Source organism: Vulpes vulpes, chromosome 13, assembly GCF_048418805.1.
Source record: "Vulpes vulpes isolate BD-2025 chromosome 13, VulVul3, whole genome shotgun sequence".
NCBI classification, from domain to species: domain Eukaryota; kingdom Metazoa; phylum Chordata; class Mammalia; order Carnivora; family Canidae; genus Vulpes; species Vulpes vulpes.
In genome coordinates this window covers 114907221-114926049 of record NC_132792.1, presented here as the reverse complement: position 1 = coordinate 114926049, position 18829 = coordinate 114907221, and the positions used below count along the sequence as shown (strand labels likewise).

At 47.1% G+C, this 18829-nt stretch overlaps 1 protein-coding gene across 3 annotated transcripts in view; it reads right to left on the bottom strand.

Moving 5' to 3' along the window:
* SLC14A2 (solute carrier family 14 member 2) overlaps positions 1–18829 on the bottom strand; it is a 487566-nt gene that overhangs the window by 30689 nt on the left and 438048 nt on the right. For all 3 annotated transcript variants that reach the window (XM_072732278.1, XM_072732277.1, XM_025996872.2), the window contains 6 exons: positions 17090–17270; positions 15909–16098; positions 11478–11606; positions 7084–7276; positions 2464–2611; positions 1258–1392 (listed from right to left, as the gene is read on the bottom strand). In XM_072732278.1, coding sequence (XP_072588379.1) covers positions 1258–1392; positions 2464–2611; positions 7084–7276; positions 11478–11606; positions 15909–16098; positions 17090–17270 — 976 coding nt within the window. The remainder of the gene's footprint in view (positions 1–1257; positions 1393–2463; positions 2612–7083; positions 7277–11477; positions 11607–15908; positions 16099–17089; positions 17271–18829) is intronic.

The following is an 18829-nucleotide window of genomic DNA, read 5'->3' as shown; positions in this document are numbered from 1 at the left end:
TCCATGAGCTTGTCTTTACGAGCCAGGCATCTGAGTTCACCCTAGGATGTGGCCTCCAGGACAGTTAGGGGTGCTCATCCACACCCCTGTGCCTCTGAACAAGCTCCTTCTGCCCCTTTATCTTTGCTCTTTCTGTTCTGTGTCCAGAAAACCTTCTCCTGCCCCCTCCCAGCCATCCCCACCCTGGAGGTATTGAGATAAACCCCATGCTCTGCCCGAAGCCTTCCCAGATGGTTCTAGCCATAAGAATCTGCCACTTCTCTGAAGGCCGAAGGCAGTTACAATCTTAGCCTCAAAATATCTGGCACTTTTGACTCAAAGAATATTTACCAAGTCTACTGTCTCCCTGCTGGCCACTGAGGGGAATGCAAGGGACATGGAAGTCATTTACAGTCTCCGCACATAAGTGGGGAAGAAAAACAACAAAAAAGTTCTTCTGGATGGTACTCTGTCCATTACATGTCTCTAATTTTGCTTATTAAAGTCCTGCTGTTTACAGAGAATGTAAGCAACTCCAGAGCAGGAAGACTGGTGGAAAAGATGGGGATGGGGTTTGAATCTTGCCTCTGCCCTTAATAACTGTGTTCTACACCAAGTTCATGAACCCTTCTGGGCTTCATTCTCTCACCTGTAAAATGGGCCGATAATTGATGCCTGCTAGTGGGCTTGGGAGGATTGAGTTCACAGGTGGTGCTGGGCTGCCACTGTAATAAGGCCTGTAGCCCATTTCATTTGGGATGGCATACTATTTGCTCCATGGGAATCAAGCTCCCACGGAATGATTTTCTGAGACCTCAGTGCTCCCAGGTACATCATCTCACTGGGTCTTTCCAACAATCTTTTCAGATATCACGGCCTTAACCATCATGTGATTATACATTTCCTAATGTGCCAGATGTGGCTTCATGAGGATGTGGTCACCACTGCCTTGCCCATGTGTAGCCTAGGGCCTGGCACTCAGGGGTGCTCTATAAGGTTGTGGGATGAAAAGTTATTACATCAGAACACTGCCACTAGCACATTAGGAAGTGCATATGTGATCTTGTACACCTACAGTACTGCTGTAGGTGTGGTTGTGACTCTATTTGACAGAAGAGGCACCTCAAGTACCCCAGTGCTGGGACCCAAGCCACAGGTCCTTGTATTGCTGCTGCTCAGTTCCGATCAGTGGTCCCCCATGGGTTTCAGATCATCAAGTAGGGAGGGAAGGAAGGAATAGCAGAAGACTTGGCTGCCAGCTTTCCCCCAAATACCCACCACAGACGAGGGCCAGCAGGTGGGTCTGCCAGGTGAGGGCGTAGAACATGCCCCCGATGGCGATGCAGGAGAGGACACAGTTGTAGCTCCAGAGGCCCATGTAGATCGTCTCAAAGGGCGTGGCCACCGTCAGGGCTGTGGGACAAGGGGTGATGTTTCTGGGCAGTTCCAGGTCCCAGCACAAAAGCCGCCCTGTGGCTGGTGCCAGGCCTCAGGGTGGCTTCGCTCCTTCCATCTCCCTCCAGTCCCTCCCCGCCTCCCATCAAAGGAGCCTCTACAAATGGCATATGGTCTTCAGTAGCTGGAAACAGGAAGAGAGCAGTGGTTTCCAAATGGTGTTCTGAAGATTTCACACAGGGGTATGACTATTTCCAGGGTGAGGGGAGGTCAAGGCTTTGGGATTCTTGGCCTTCCCTACTCCTTTGGCCAAAGCAACTGCATTTTTAGCAAGAACGTTTTCACTTAAGAAAGGTCTGCTTCCAATGGCGGAGGAAAAGTATGTATGTGCACATGTAGAAACATGGGGATAGAGAAATAATATAGCAGTAGCAGGAGGGTGGGATGTGAACAGTGGGTGAATCAGGTGAAGAATGTATGGGTGCTTTGCGTCCCATTTTTATTTTTGTAATTTTTTGGTAAGTTTGAAGTTATTTTCAAGTAATCTTTTAAGTTCTGCTTCCAAGATGTTTTTGAAAAATATTGAAATGAGCCAGCAGGATCCTAGTCCCACATGCCTAACTCCAATTTCTGGCTCTACTGTCCACATGTACAGACATAAATGCATATACACACATATGCATACATGGAGAAATATTAAGGCATGTTTGTCAAATAGCGACACAAGTTTTGAGATTTTTTTTTTTTTTAGTTTACTTGAGATTTCGAAGTGCTGGATCGTTTATACCCCGTGGTTTGCTGTTCTCCTTCTCTGAATTACCCTCCCCTTCCTCCCATTGCTCAGCTCCCAGGGGCTCAGTTAGCAGGCCAATCAGGTCTTCAGTCCCTTGTGTCTCTCCATATATCCTGCTGCTGCAGTCTGCTCCCTTCGGAGACTCAAGAAAGGGAAAAATAAGTCCCTATCCTTGACAGTGTTCAAAAACATCAGTGAAGATAATAGGTCTAGAGTATTTGCCATGTGCAGTGGTGAAATGACCTCAGGAAAATTATCCCAACGTCCTCCCTGCAGAGAGGGGGACTCTCTCCTACCTGCTAGCATCCCCACGATTGAGCCAATGGCTGCATGCAGGCAGATGAGTGGCGAGGAGATGAACAGAGCCACCAGGAACACACCGCCTGTCCAGGGATTGTCACAGCCGTACACCTGGCCGACCCCGATGGGAATGGCTTGTAGCAGCTGCAAAGTCAACAGAATCCAGGTTACTGGAGCGTGGGCACATAACGCAAAGCGCAGGCCTTGGGGTCAGGACTGAGCCATTCTTGGTGGGGGTAATGGGCTGGAACGGGGGATGCCGGGACCCTCCAGCATGTAAGAGAACTTGGGAGGAAGGAAACCAGCTGGAACAAATCACTCCTCACTCCACCACCTAGCAGGCATCTGGCATCCCCCATGCAAAGCAGGGCCCCCAACACAAGTGCTTCTGAGGGATACACGGCTTCTGCTGAGAGAGGAGAAGCTTTGAGGGGACCAGAGGATAACTTCTTCTCTAGACTGCCTCTGGCGCTTTTGGGGCCCTAAGGTATTTCCTTTAGACCTTCTAAAATCCTACAAGTATTCCAGGAATATTGGAAATATTTTAGGTCATTCTGATGATTGATTTAATCCAAGGTCACCCAGCTCATTGGTGGCAAAAGCCAGGCTAAAGCCTCAGAATTTGACCCTTTGTCTATAAGTGGTTGCTGTATATTCAGTGTTCCCTAGGGTATTTGGGGGCTCTGGGAAGGAGGAGGTACTTCCCTTGCTCAGGGAGCATTCAGCAGAAAGGTTAATGTGTGCAACAGTGGAATACAGAACAAAGCCAACATCCCTGAGCCTGAGAGCCATTTGGTGGTGGTATAATTGGAGATGGTTACTTTTGTGGCCAGATGGCCCTTTTCTGCTCAAGCTGAGCCATCCAGCTCTGATAGAGGAGGGGAAGAGGGAAAGGAGGGAGACTGGCGGGCCAGGGAGAGCACTGGCCTGGGAGCTGAGGGCTCCAGATTTCAGGGGGCTCTGCATGAGCTCATGGTTGATGACGGGTATGTCACTTCCTCATGCTGGGCTCTGGTGTCCGCCTCTGTAACATAAGGAGGCTGCCCTAGCAGATGATCTTCTAGCTTTAAAATCCTGCAGTCTTTACTTCATTCCTAGGTCATGTGACCTCTTTGAGGGCAAGGCTCCTTTTTGTCTAGGTACATATTAGATGCTTAATAAGTATGTCTTGCTTAGCTCAGAGGTTTCCAAACTTTGCTGTACATTGAAAGCAACTGGAGATCCTTAAAAAAATAAAATTGATGCCTGGTTTCTCCCCAGACATTGTGATTTAACTGGTATGTACCTGACCAGAGCCTCAGGAGATTCTAACATGCCATTGACTCTAGGGACCACTTGGTTAGTTATATCTGACCTACTGCAGATGTTGGGGGTTCATTGCACATCTTCCCTTGGGAGAAATTTTGTAATTTTTTAACAAACTGATTCAATTCCGGAGTCAGTGTGATTTCGTTAGAGAATAGTGTTTTGAGGAATTCCACAGAGCTTTTAAGCTTTGCCCATCCTTGTCTCTGGATGAGTGGCCTTTTGATCACCAGGCACTATTTGGGCCTGAGCCTATGGCCTTCTGCCAGGAGTGACAGGGTGGGGTGCCTCTGATTTAAAGGAGCCCTGAGAAGGCTCGGTGTCAGTTCAGGGAACCCAGCTTCATGTGGGGAACTGGCTAGAGAACTACTCAGTAAATACTCCATGACTTCTCCAAGTCTCAGGAATGCAGGATGCTGAGGGGGTTCTTACTTCCCCTTTCCCCTCTGGGAACACAGGTTTGAAGTGCAAGCAGTTAAGAACAAGAGGAATGAGGGGCAAGCAGCCACAGAATGGAGTCTGTGTTCAGAAAGCAGCTTCTTCTGCTGGGATCCATATTTTAGCTTGGTGAACTGTGGCCCTGTGGCTACCTCCCTCCCTGCTACCTCCTTCCCGACACCCTGTGGGGAAGGTGTGAAGGGCAGTAGGGTGTGCATGGAAATTTACTGAGCCCCAGGCCCCTTCCTGCTCTCTATTCCAGACAGTTCTCCAGTAACAACGACAGGCCTGACAAATAAAAAGGAAGTCACTCCCATGGTTGGTTTAAAGAGGAGATCAGAGGTGTGGGGATCTGCATGGTGGGGATGAAAAGGAGCCGAGTGTCAGAGTAGTGGCATGTCCGGGAGCTCAGACAGTGGGCTTGGGCTCCTGTGGATTTGCGTCCTGCCACTTTCTGTTTGTTTGTTTGTTTGTTTGTTTATTTATTTATTTTTTAAGATTTTATTTATTTATTCATGAGACACAGAGAGAGAGAGAGAGAGAGAGAGAGAGAGAGAGAGAGGCAGAGACACAGGCAGAGGGAGAAGCAGTCTCCATGCAGGGAGCCCGATGTGGGACTGGGTCCCGGGTCTCCAGGATCACACCCGGGGCTGAAGGTGGCGCTAAACCACTGAGCCACCCAGGCTGCCCTGTTTATTTTGAAGATGAACAAGAAGCATCTCTTGCCCGTGGCTATCTCCCTTCCGTATTCCCCTTGGTGCTGGACTGCACAGCATCTTAGTGGGGGTGGGTAGGGTCTCCGTGGGCCCTTCCCTCTGGCAGTGCCACATGCCCCTGCGGCTGTCACTTGGACCCTGCCTTGAGGGGACAGCAGGTCTGGGTCCCTAAGACAATATGCCTAACTGCCAGATGAGGATCCCTCTGGGTCCTAGCAGAGTTAGGGTTTTACCCCTGCTCCCATTGCTGTTTTCCACTTGAGAGGGTGGGCTTTCCCTTCAATGCAGGGCACTGTCTTTTCCATCCTCTTGGATTTAGGCCCTAACCCTGACTCTAATCCTACTCCTGCCTGGGGCCCCCAGACAAACTTTAAAATGACAAAATCTTCAAAATTTTTGCAGCAGCATCTGCAGTAGGGGCAGGGAAGACTTTCCTTTTCTGATGGCTTCAGAGCTGAGTGTGGCCAGCCCTGGAGGACCTGTGCTGCCTGCCTCGCCCTGGGAGCGGTGGCCCTGGAGCTCAGCACATGGCAGCAGGGACATGCTGGGTATTTAAATATATGTAGACAATGGGCTTCGCTGGGTAGTAAGGGCTCAGGAATCAGACTGCATAAACAGGATTAAGGACATAGGTTATGTCTGCAAGCATTGAAAAGGCAATCCTGGAAACAATATTCTGAATTACACTAAAAAGGTGAGCTAGAACCAATGGGTGAAAGATGGAGGGGGATGGATTTCTGAGGAAGGTAGAGAATACTCCAGCACTTAATAAAGAGACCCAGTGAGGAGGGGTGGACTGCACCGAGAAGCAGAGGGTTTTGCCTCACTGTGGTTGCTCCTGGGAGGTGCCTGTCCTGCTTGGGACGAAGTGGGTAGCAGTCACAGCCTGGGCTCTGCATCAGGCTGCCTGGGTTTTATGCTCAGGCACACAAGCTGCAGTTGGACCCTGGTCAGCTAACCCTCTCTGTGCCTTAGTTTTGTCATTTGTGAACAGGGATAATGGTAAAAGTTAACAGCATTGGGCTATTATGAGGGTTGGTTAAACGATTTCAGAAGCCAAGGGCTTGGAACAGTGTCTGGTATGTAACAAGCTTGCCTTAGTGTGAGCTCTTGGCGATCTATGTTGTCCATTAACAAGGCCAAATGTTGCAATTCTATATATGTAATCTTATGTTAGATTTTTATTATATCGCCTCATCTCTGGTGTCTAGACATCAGTAGAATAAATGAATATGCACGCTTATGATAGTTGGATATAAAGCAGAGTTTCTCAACTTCAGTATTATTGTCATTTGGGGCTGGATAATTCTTGTGACAGGGAGGGCTGTCTTGTGCATAGTAGGATATTTATCAGCATCCCTGGCTTCTACCTACTTGATCCCAGTAGCACCCCTCCCCTCAGTTAAGATGATTAAAAATGTATCTGCAGACATTTGCCCTCTCAGGAGGACAAAATCACCCCTGCCTGAGAGCCACTGATACGGAAAGTACACGAAAACTCATCCCCATTTTCTACTGATGATATCTTTAAAATTCTAATTTTCTTTCCTTTTCTGTTTTTTTTTTTTTTAAGATTTTTTAATTTATTCATTGGAGACACACAGAGAGAGGCAGAGACACAGGCAGAGGGAGAGGCAGGCTCCTCTCTGGAAGCTCGATATGGGACTCAATTCTGGGACTCCAGGATCACGACCTAAGCCAAAGGTAGATGCTCAACCACTGAACCACCCAGGTGCCCCAAAATCCTAATTTTCAACTCTTATTTTAGTGTCTTGCCTCTTCCCCCAACCATCCATTTTATTCAGTATTTCTCCCTGAACCCCACCATTGTGTATTATCAATTTAGCACTTGTCTGTGAGCTTGTTTACTGTGTTTTCCTGTGTGGAGTGGACACTTCAAAAGGGCAGACAGCTTGTTGTCCTCTTACTCCCTTATTCCTAGTGTCTGATAAAGTGCCTGGCACATAACAGGTCTTCAGTAAGGGTTTGGTAAAAGAACCTATGGAGGCGGCAGCAGCCCTTCCCTGTCCTATCCTCTCCCATGACGATCATCTGGTGGAGATGCACCTAGAGAAACAGGGAACCTAGGTAATCCACAGACTGGTTATCAAGAAGGCATGTGGTGGAAGCAAGGTCACCTGTCATTGGGGCACTTACCAAGGACATCTCCATCTCTGACCAGGTGATGTTGGGCACTGAAGAAATGGGCTGCACGAGCGTCGTGGGGAAGAAGAGGTTGTAGTGGCCTGTGGCTGCCAGGTACAGGGTCACCGCTATGTTGAAGGGAAGTGTGAAGACCGGGAGGTCCCACCTACTGAAGATGGAATTCAAGGCACTGGAAAGAAGTGGGCTGAAGATAAGAGAGACAAAGGGTGAATCCATGCTCATCCTTAGGTCTACATTGTCTCTTTAGCTCTGGCCACAGTGCCACCCACTGTCTCCGTCTCCTTGGCATTGCCATTCCTGGCTCCTTGGAGACTCTAGTGGCCCATTTATCTGAGGCTGGGAATAAGGTGTTCAATTTAGGGGTGAATCTTTGAGAAACAAGTTTTTTAAAGTATTATAGTTTGTTTCAAATAGTAAACTTTATAATTTAGATCTTTCCTTATTTCTTAAACCAAGAAAACGAAACAAAATGTCATCCTTAGAAAATATCATGCATTGCCTTTGAGATGTACAACATCATCAATATCATTGAGATGTACGTATCCTGGGCTATGATAACGTTTTGAAGTCTGGCCTTGTAGGAGGTGGCTGTTATGGCACAAATAAGTAATGCGTGGTCCTGGATTCAGCTGAAGTGCCTTGAGCAACTCTGGACGTCATCACGTGAAGATGGAGCCTTCAGTTGTTTGTGCCCTCTTTCTTCTTGGCCTCTTCCTTAGGAAGAGCATGCATTTTGGAGACAGATGGAGCTGGGTGCAAATCCTAATGCTTATACTAACAAGCTGAGTGAGCTACATCAGGTAATGACTCTCCTTGAACTTTAGTTTTCTTGAAGGTATCAGCCACCGCAGACACCTGACACCCTGTGTCTTCCACACCCGGTAAACTGCTAGACAAAACATGAAGTCACATGATCTGGTTGACTGGTCTACCTTGATGACCATGGATGTCCAATGGGCATTTAAGACTGCCTGAAAAACTTACCACACAGCCCTGGCAGACTAACTCTCCAAATTGCTGAGACAACTATTTCACATTTTCACTTTCTCCTCAAACCTTCACTAGCTGCTTCCCTTTAGTTGAGCACCTTGCTCGACTTCATTAAAAAGGATAGAAATGATGAGATGCAAGATGCCTCATTTTTCCCAACCATAAGCTCCACACACTCTAATGGCCCGGCTCCCACAAACTTTCTCTCTGCCTTTGTCACATAATGAAAATGTCCCTCCTTCTTTATTTTTTTTTAAAATTTTTTTTAATTTTTATTTATTTATTTATGATAGTCGCACAGAGAGAGAGAGAGAGAGAGAGAGAGGCAGAGACACAGGTAGAGGGAGAAGCAGGCTCCATGCACCGGGAGCCCGACGTGGGATTCGATCCCGGGTCTCCAGGATCGCGCCCTGGGCCAAAGGCAGGCGCCAAACCGCTGCGCCACCCAGGGATCCCTCCCTCCTTCTTTATTAGGCCAATTCTTTTTCTTGTACTTCAGGATCCAATCTGTCTCTAAGTCTTCACTCCTGCAGCCTCAGTCTCCCCTTTTACCCTACATCATTCTTGTAAGTCTACAACAAGAACGTACACCTTCTCCTTCTCTAACTCGATGTCCCCTTCAGCTAGTTTACCCCATTTTTCTGCTCCCCTTCATAGCAATTACTTCTCAGGAGATGGCTATGCCCAATCTTTCCTACCCCTTTCTTTCCTGAACCTACTCCCATCTGCTGTGTGTTCTCCCCATACCACGAAGTGGCTCCTGTCCACTTCACCAATGACATCGATCTTGCCAAATCTATGGCCGTTCCCCGCTCCCTTCATTTGACAGCTGGATGCTCCAATGGGACTGACGTACTTTCTGTCTGGGTTATCAGCACACTGCCCTGTCTTAGCTTTTCTTCCCGCTTCTCCAGCCACTCCTTGTCATCTGTTCTTTGTGGTTCTTTCCTTCTTCGGCTAGGCATCTAACTATTGGAAGATCCTATGGCTCTGTCTTGGGTCTTCTCTTTCTTAATCTTCTTTTTCTGAGTGATATCCTTTAGTTAAATGGACAAAATATCTTCCATATGCTTCTACCCTCCAAGTGTTGAATGTATCACAAAGTTTTGGATGTTACTTTGTCAACATATCTCTTTGGAAATTTAAAGCCTAATAATTATGTCTGACAGAACTCTTGATTTGTGCCCTGTCTCCCACCACTAGCCTGTTTTTCTCTTAGTCTTGTCCATCAAACCAGGTGCTCAGGCAAACTACAGGAGTCTACTGGATTTTCTTTTCTCCCCACCCGCCCTGCACACCACAGCCTCCCAGCGAGTCTTGTTGCCTACACCTTCTTTAAAATATATTCCAAGCCCAACCACTTCTCACCACCTTCCTGTGTGTCACCATTGCCCAGACCATTCTCATTTCTCTGTGGGTTCCGGACGATGCTTCCAGCATCCACTCTTGCTCCAGCTAAAATCCATTCTCCACATGGCAAGACAAGTGGTTTGTTTAAATTTAAACCCTATCCTATCACATCTTTGCTTAAAACCCTTTAGCTGCTTCTCATCACAGTTGTAATAAAACCAAAAAGCTTACTGGATCCTCAAAGCAAATGGAATCTAGGTCTCACTTACTTTTGCCCTCCTTTCCTGCCACTTCTCTTTGTTCACAGGGGGCAAGCCCCTCTATGGTCTTATTTCCTGAACACAGACACTCCTTTGTTGGGGTCTGCACATGTCACTGCTTCTGCCTGCAGCATCCTGTACCAGATGTCCAGACAGCAGCTGCCCTTTATCATTTAGGTGAAAGCGTTAATGTGCCCTCTATGAAGTGGCCTTCCCTGACCACTCATGTCTGGAATCACCCTCTGTCCCCTCACCCTGTTTGCCTTTCCTCACAGTGCTTTTATCAAATCTTGACATGTTCTTTTTATTCAACTAGTTGGGGGGCATTATTTCTATCTTTGTCAAGAATTACATAAACTCCAAGAGGATGGAGGCCATTTCTTGTTCACAAGAATAGTCCCTGCACATAGCAGGCACTCAGCTAATATTTGTTTGTTGGATAAACTGGAAAATGGCATTCCTAATACCTACCTTACAGGTTTTAGGTCCTACATGAATAGATTAGCGAACGCACTGAAATAGCAGCACAGAGTTGAGTGCTGGATGGTTTTCTGTCTTTTAACCTGGGGAGTGGGGGTGGGGATGGGGACACTAGAGACACACTGCCACCCATTGCAGCCTGGCCATGCAGCTTCTGGGAGGCTTCATCTGTGTTGTTGTAAACCACAGGGATGCAAATGAAGATAAGGAAGGTCTGCTAATCCTTACAAGGGGGCAGGTGGGGGGCACTGAGAAAAATCTCCACAGAAATGACTGCTATAGCTTCTGGTTCCAATGGTTTCATAAAGACAGAAACCCTAAGAAGAAACTTGAATTGCTCAGAATGCTCAACGTAGTAATTCATTTACAAGTACTCCTAAAAAGTAATACAACAATACTTAAACTAAATTAAATTAACGGGTTTTAGAAACTCTAGAAACCGAAGAAAGATATGTTCTAAGGAGAGATGTTAAAAATGAGTCAGCATGTCTCGGAGCTGCAGGGCACGGTCTGGAGGACACGGGACACCTCAGGCTCCTGTCCTTTGGTACTGGGGCACAGGAGTGATAAAAGCCTCAGGCACCACAGACAGGCCACAGATGCAGGGTGAGCTAAGGCCTAGCATGCCCCTGGTCTCCACCAATATTTGTTTCCAAGACCCTTCCTCCTGACTTTTTTATTCCTTTGCAAAATGAGGTGACTGCACAGCAAGATCTTAACTGATGCTTCTTGTTCAAAGATTCTATGCTTTCACTACCGATAGTCCCCTCCAAGAGAGCTCCGATTCTGTCACAAACGAGTTTATAGCTTTATCACCTTGCTGAGGCCACGGTGTAGATGATTCCCACGTAGCCTGGAGTTTTATAGTTGCAGATTCTGGGTTCATCATCAAAAACTTTGTAAAAATACGATCTGGGGTTAAGTTACTTAACCTCTTCATGACTTGGTCTTCCCTTCTGTAAACTGGGGACAATTATAACCTGACCTGGCTTAGCATTGTGCCTGGCTTGTAGGAAATACTCAATAAATGTTAGCCTTTATTATTAAAACTATCATTCAAGGAAGATTATTAGCACAATAAAAAAACCTGTGCTCATTGCTGCTCTAAAGGGTCTCTCTTATTCCGAAATAAAAAAAAATGATCTGATCTGCTTTGTTGCAACCAAATTCATGGATTTTCACTGTGTCTTGTGGGACAAGCCAGCCTATGAAGCACTGGGCTCCAGGAGGGTTCACGTCCCTGTCAGGTGTAAGACACAACTTGGGGCCCTGTGGGTCTGTGAGCAGAAAGAATGAGTGTCTTACCAGGTCATGGCTGTGAAGGTCACAGGAATCAGAAGCCACCAGTAATAGTCCAATTTCTCAGAGAACACAGCCACCAGCAGTCCCACCAGCATCCCGTTGTACCCATGGAGGCCAGAGGCGATGGCAGACCTGGGGATAGGGGCAGTTACTTTGCATTTGAATTTGGTGGTGCTTATAGGGATTCCCCACCCTCCCCCCCACCCAGTACTCCCAGAAAAAAGTCAGCTTACTCCTGAATGAATGTTGGGCAGTCACATAGCTCCCAGCACCTTCCTCGATACACCCCCTCCCCACAGACCTGATTACCCTGCCATTCTAGGATTAAGTCTCTTCACTGCTTCTGAGCTCTCCCCTTGGCTTCTCAGGGGGGGTTTCAGATGGCTAAATATAGTGGGAGATCTAATAGAAACCTGAGCTATGACACTGGGGAAGGTGTGTGTGTGTGTGTGTGTGTGTGTAGGAGACAGGGAGGAGAGAGGAAGAGAAGAGGGAGGAGATCCCGCACTGCGTGAGGCTGTAATTGTCACCTGGCCTCTCCTGGAGGACAATGCATCCCTGAGTGGATGTGCAGGTGCCTCTCCCCATGGCAGGGCAGGCAGGGCCCTGGAGGTTGGTGAATCCAAGCCTGAGTCTATCCTTTCTTTTCATCTCATCAGGGAAGTCTACATGCACCTAAACTTCCCTCCCTGATGCTGATAAACACTGCCCTTGCCCATAGCTCTGCTGGCTGGGGGAATGGGGAGTGGGATGAGGGATGGACTGGGCCAGGCCCTGAAGACCCCTGCCTGAGCTTGAGCTCTGTGTGCAGCACTCTATCCCCCTGTCCCTGACTTGAGCTGCAGCTCGTCTGTCTGACATCAGTGTGACCACAGGCAACGTCTGTTGTGGAATGCACATGTGCCAATGTTAGAGCTCTTCCCCCCCTCACTGTCTGCATCCAGTGGAGGCCATGGCTGAGGTCTGGAACGAGGGGAGCTCTCAGCTCTGGAGGGGCCAGGAGATGGGCTCAGCTAGACTGGGGGGAATGGGGAGTCTCTGGACAGTCACCGAAAAAGCTGAACATGAGACACTTGTGGGAGACACTTGTATGGGCCACTGGACAGTGTGTGGGGGGTGCTGCTCCCGAGGCCAGGATCATATGGGGCAGCTGGAGATAGGCAGGGGGCTCGCGGGCAAGACCCTTGGGGTCCAGAACGTCCTCAGAACTAGAAAATCTCTCTGTAAATAAGAAACCCATGTTTGGGAAAACAATTATTTTTAAGTGTGTTTGCAGTTTAGCTATATTTTCCCATTTCTGGTCAGCATTAGTAGCATTTAGTACTTTTTTGGTTTTAAGACTGGTTGCTTCAGGCAAACTGAGAAAAGCCCACTAGGGGCTGTCCTGTAGCCCTAGGGGCAAGGTGTAGTGGGAACAGTAGGAATTAAACAAGGGAGCACAGGGGAGACAAAATTAGGGCGACATCCATAGCTGCCCCTCCCTGGGGAAGTTCACTCCCAGAACACTTCTCTACTCACCCCTTGGAGGCCTATTGGCTTGGCTGTCAAAATGAAACCCATGACCTTACGTCCCCCTCTGACTATCAAGGATATAAAATTAGGTTTAGCCCTGGTGCCAAGAAGGTGTTTGCGAGGACTACATCCCATCAGGACGGTGCAGCAGTAGTGTCGCTGACCTGAAGCTCCTCTCTGGGAAGTGGCCTCTGGGCCAGTGGGGGCAAGGTAGCAGGGATAAGGGGAGACATAGGGCTGGTGGAGGAGGCAACGGGGAATAAGATTGGTGGACAGGAAATAGGGGTGGTCAGGGGGATGGGCGTTGGAGAGTAGGGGTGGTGGAGAGGGATGGTAGAGGTTGTGATGAGAACATGTGGCCGTGTCCATGCTTTGTTGGGGACAGTGGTGACATCAGGATTCCCTGGAAAGATGTGTGCATGGATGCTGTAGGGCTCCTAGAGCTTTGAAGGTATGGTGTCAGACACGGTCTTGGCCTATCAGCAATGAAGCTGGAATCTTTTCGAGTCACTGTAGTAGCATGTGGAACATTCAGAATGGACTTCCCGTCCCGAACATGCTTAGAACATTGCCTGGGAGAGAAGACTCAGAAAAGTATTGGAGAACTGTCCCATAGAGTTATTGAGATATGTTCTGCAGTTGTCCAGTGAGAAAGGAGGGTTCAGAGAGCACTGGGGTAAATCAGGGGTGGCTCCCTGGGGGAGGAGAGATTTGAAACAATGGATTAGATAGAGGCAAAAGTGCTCATTCAGGAAGAGTGCGATGCTGAGTGGGAGATATGTTGGGGCCCATCAGAGAGAGCTTTGGAAGCCAAACAGGTCCATTCTTGTCTTAGCAAAGATGTTTGGGAGGACTTGGCAGGCATGGTTTGTGTCTCTGCTGTAATTTTGATGTCTGTGAAGCAGCTCTCTGAATGGCCTGGCAAGTTTTCCAGTTGATCATAATTGGGAGGAAAGTCAGAGATTCAGACAGTCAGTGCAGGAAGGGACTCTGGCTCCTCGAAAGTGAGCTAGTAAGTCACAAATCTCACAGATGAGGACGATGGGGCTAGGAGGGGCTGCCCATGAGAAGTAGGAATAGGGAACCCAGTGGTTGAAAGAGAGACACAAAATCCTGGCTGAGCCTGTTTTTTATGTCACTGCACTCCAAAGAATTCGGTCTCTCAGTCATCCAATTTGGATTGGCCTCCCGGGTTGCTAGACTTGCAGTGGTCCCCCAAGGCCACCTGCGAGATGCATGAAAGGCTTCTCAGGGGAGACAAGCCGACTCACAAATTTGCCTTGGTGGCATCTGGAATGTCAGGTGGGCCTGGAGGAGGTGTGATGTTGGTTACAACACCATTAACTCTGATTACTCCCCATTCCCTGGGTTCACCAGGGTGCCTCTGGCCTTGCTGTTCATGCTGTCTATGTGACACGGAGAGTGTGACCTCACCCTAGGAGATGCAGGCCAAGTGTCCCAGCCCGAGCCCTGCTTCCCCCTGACTGCGGCACCTTAGGTGAACACCTTGCCCTTCACAGTCTCTTTTCTCTCACTTGGGAAGTGTGGATCCTCCTACCTTCACTGTCTGCCTTGGGAAGTGGCGGTGAGAATCACATGTAACAAGGCATGACAGTGTTTTTCAATCTTTTTCACAGTGACCCACAGAGGGAATATATTTGATAGCACGACCCAGTTCTCTCTTTCTCTCTACATATACACCTCCCCCACATACACAACACATCCCAACATTAATGAAACAAAAATTTCACAGAATATCTACTACATACTGATTACTCTAATCTGTTTTATTTTATCCTAGTATTTTGATTTAAAAAAATACTGCTGACAATTTGTGATCCACAAATGGATCAGAATCCCCCCCCCCAAAGAATATAAAAAATAGTGAAAGGGAATAAAGGGGAGAGGAGAAAAAATGAGTGGGAAATATTAGAAAGGGAGACAGAACATGAGAAACTCCTAACTCTGGGAAACCAACAAGGGGTGGTGGAAAGGGAGGTGGGCAGGGAGTGGGGGTGACTGGGTGATGGGCACTGAGGGGGGCACTTGATGGGATGAGCACTGGGTGTTATGCTATATGTTGGCAAATTGAACTCCAATAAAAAAAATAAAAAAATATGTAAAAAAAGAAGAATCCCCCCCAAATTGAAAAACACTAAAAATATGGGCATTCCCAAACTTCTCTGATGATCAGAAGCATCCAGAAGGATCTTGTTAAAAACACCCCCTCCCTGGCCCACTGAATGGGACTATCGCAGGGAACAGAAGGGGTTGGCCTGAAGAAGACATGTTTCTTAATAGTCAGCCCAGATGATTCTAGCCATTAGGAAAGTTTGAGAACTGTTGGAACAGTGTCGGGCAAAGTCTGTGGAAATGGTCAAGTTACATAAAATACTACTTGTTGTTGTTCCTGGACTCTGCAGCCCCTCCTCTAGCTGCCTCCTGCCTCTGCACCATCCTTCCTCTTGTCCTTTCCTCCTCTCTCTCACATCCCATGTTTCCAGCTCAAAGGCTGCCCCCTCTCATCCCCTTCCACCCTCAGAAATGTCTGTCTTTTCTGAGCTTTCTGGTACATACTGTCTCATGTTATTCTGAGATATTTCTTGCCAGTTCCTCATCTTCCCTCAACTAGATGGTAGGCTCCATGAGGGAAGAGCCGCTTAAGTGTTCCTCTGCACCTGCCTCCCAGGGAGGGTTTCTAGAAGGATCTACAGTTCAAAGGAGCCCAGTGCTGTCACTTGCTGTGAGCAAAGGAGTAGTTTAATTCTGTTTGATTCTGTAGAGACCTCCAGTGACCTGTTGAAAGTTGATCTTCAGGAGACTTTGGGCTGGCTGGTAGGATAAGGTTGGCTGATTACTCAAGTAAACACTTCTCTACCTGTCTACCTTAAGACCCCACGACCACCAATGACAGGGACCCACCTGTCCTGGTTCAGGGTGAGGGCAGTTAAGGTTGAGACCACTGCCCCTAGGCCCCCAGCAATTGTCCACCAGGGATTCTGGATCAGGAGCCCTATGAAGATGATGAGTCCACTGAGAGGGTTGTTGACAAACATCACCTGAGCAGTCCCCCTCAGGACCCAGTCTGTGAACTGCATGGCCAGGGGCTTATCTGAAAGAGATAGGCAGAAGTATCAGTAGGGGGCAGCCGGTACTTCCCTGCTGGACCACTGGTTGGCGTGGCAACCAAGGCAAACAGGGATGCAGAAGCCAGGACATTTGTCTCATTTGGCCTGCCCCCCCACCCCCCAGCCTGAGTTTCTGAGTGGCTAGGCAATCAGTCCACAGTGGGTGTGTTTTTGCCATACAGACTGAGGCACCGTTCTGAGACCAATTTAACGCCGTTCCAGCCATCAGCTTGGTTGGCAAGGAAGCCTCAGGAGCATTCCAAAGGAAATTTATTGGTCCAAGGGAAAGGATGAGGAGGGAAGGAAACTCTCTTTTCGTGTTGCACTGTATGACTCAGTTGAAAGCTGGTATCTGAGCAGCAAAGAAAGTAGTCTAGAGAAAAGACGTTGGAAAAGAAATGATATTAGTCCAGCTGTGGAATCAGTATTGAATTAAGACGTGGAGGAAGCCAGGTCTAGAAGAGAGGACATACATTCTGCCTCAGTCTCTGGCTTGGTTTCTAGGACAGCCTATACAGGTGTGGGTAGGGAGGGTAGGGGTGTTTGTTGCAGTATTTAATTGAGGGAAACTAGGAGAAGAAGGGCATTGAAAGGAGAGAATGAACCCTAGAGCATGAGGGAGGGTGAGGTCAATATATTCTTGGCACATAATACGTGGCTGTGGAACCAGGGAAGGAACAGCCATTGGGAAATGGCTCATACGTAGCTAAAGTGGTAGTACTGTATCTACTCCATGTAGGGGCAAAGAGTTAGGCCAAATAACTAAAATCAGTGAAGTGCATTTAATTCTGAAACCATGGGAATTCCAAGTCAGTAGGGTACATTCGATCCACCCACAGCCAACTCAGGGTGAGAGCACTCCAGCTGAGAGTCTTCTCCATGAGTGAGCAAAGGAGCAGCTTCCTCCACCCAGGCCCAAGGGGGGTGCTGTCTCCCAGGCCAGCCTGGCTGCTTCTTCCTGGGGCATCGGTTTACCTTTCAGCCAGTTCCTGCACTCCTTCATCTCCCCTGTGAGGTAGCCCACTGCTTGGAAGAGGCTGATGCCCCCCATGCCTGCAGAGCCCCGATGGGCTGCCCCGCTTTCTCTCCTTTTACTCCTTTCACTGGGCTTTTCCATTTTTACAATATGGCTGTCTTCATTGGATGACCGGAGATCCTTTTAAGAGAAACCATGACAAACTATCAGATAATACAGCTTTTTGAGGGCAGGGGTATTTGGGGATATGGAAGCTTGTCAGGTGTTCTGATAAAGATAAATGATCCTAAGACACCTGTCCACTCTATTGCTGTCCAGAGTGCTGCACGCAGGCCAGCTCTTCCAGGACTGTGTACGTTATTTTTTCCAGAATAATGTTGGGAAATGAATAAAATAAATAGAATTGCAAAGAAAACAGTTACTTTATATAGTATATATACTTTATATACTTAAAAAAAAAATATGCCTGTGATAGACATACAGGTATGGCCAATCCAATACCTATTATAATTTCAAAGTAACAATGAGTGAATATGTGAGGCCTTCTCACCCCAACAACTCAGGGCAACATTACAGGCCCACCTGAGATCCAAATCTCACCATAGGATTGCCTGGGGCCTTTATCGCCCAACTCTTCCTTTATAGCCCAACTTCTCCTTCTGCCTAATCCTGCTGCCCTTCCTCCTCTACAAGTATTGACCCCAAAGGCACATCCCAGTAGAGTTTCTACATGCAAATCTCTACCTCAAAGTCAGCCTCTAGGGGAACCCAACCTGTGACAATGGCCACAATCTCAGGTAATACTGATAGAGCTGTTGTTTATTTGCTATGTTTATAATTCAAATAAGTGCTTAAGTTCACTGGAAGTTAGTGAAATACAGATAAATTATTCTCCCCATCCAAGCTCAAACCCCCTCAATTCTATTTGCAGACTCCTTGGGCAGGAGTACTTGTTCTAAAACTACACTATCCTATAGCATAGCCAATAGGACATATCACTATTGAGCTCTTAAAATGTGGCTAATCTGAATCAGGATGGTCTCTAAGTGGATTTTGAAGACTTAGTATGAAAAGAGAATGTGTAAAATATCTCAATGATACTTTATACTGGTTATATGATAAAATAACAATATTATATATATCCATATATATTAGGCTAAATAAAATATAGTATTAAATTAATTTTACCTTCTTTTTACTTTAAAAATGTGGTTAATAGACATTTAAACATACATATGTGGCTCACATTATATTTCTATTATACACTGATGGTCTATAGTCCTCCTTATATTAAGATTTCAGTGTCTGGAGGATACTAGTGGAAGTGATAGAGTAAGGATCTCCACAAATTCTCCTTCATGAAGGCAATATGAATTCTTTTCTAGTGCACATGGAACCTTCTCCAATACACAGCATATGTTAGGCCATAAGATAAGTAAAATATTTTTACTGGTAAAAAAAATATCAGTAAAGTTAAAGGCATTGAAATAATACAAAGTATGTTCTCTCTTGTTTTAAAGATTTTATTTTTAAGTAATCTCTGTGCCCAATGTGAGGCTTGAACCCACAACCTCAAGATCAAGGGTTGTACACTCTACCAACTGAGCCAGCCAGGTGCCTCCAAAGTATGTTCTCTGACCATGATGGTGTGAATTTAGAAATCAAAAGCAAAAGGAAATTTGGGAAATAATGTGGCAATTAAACAACATGCTCCTAAATAATCAATGGATCACAGAGGC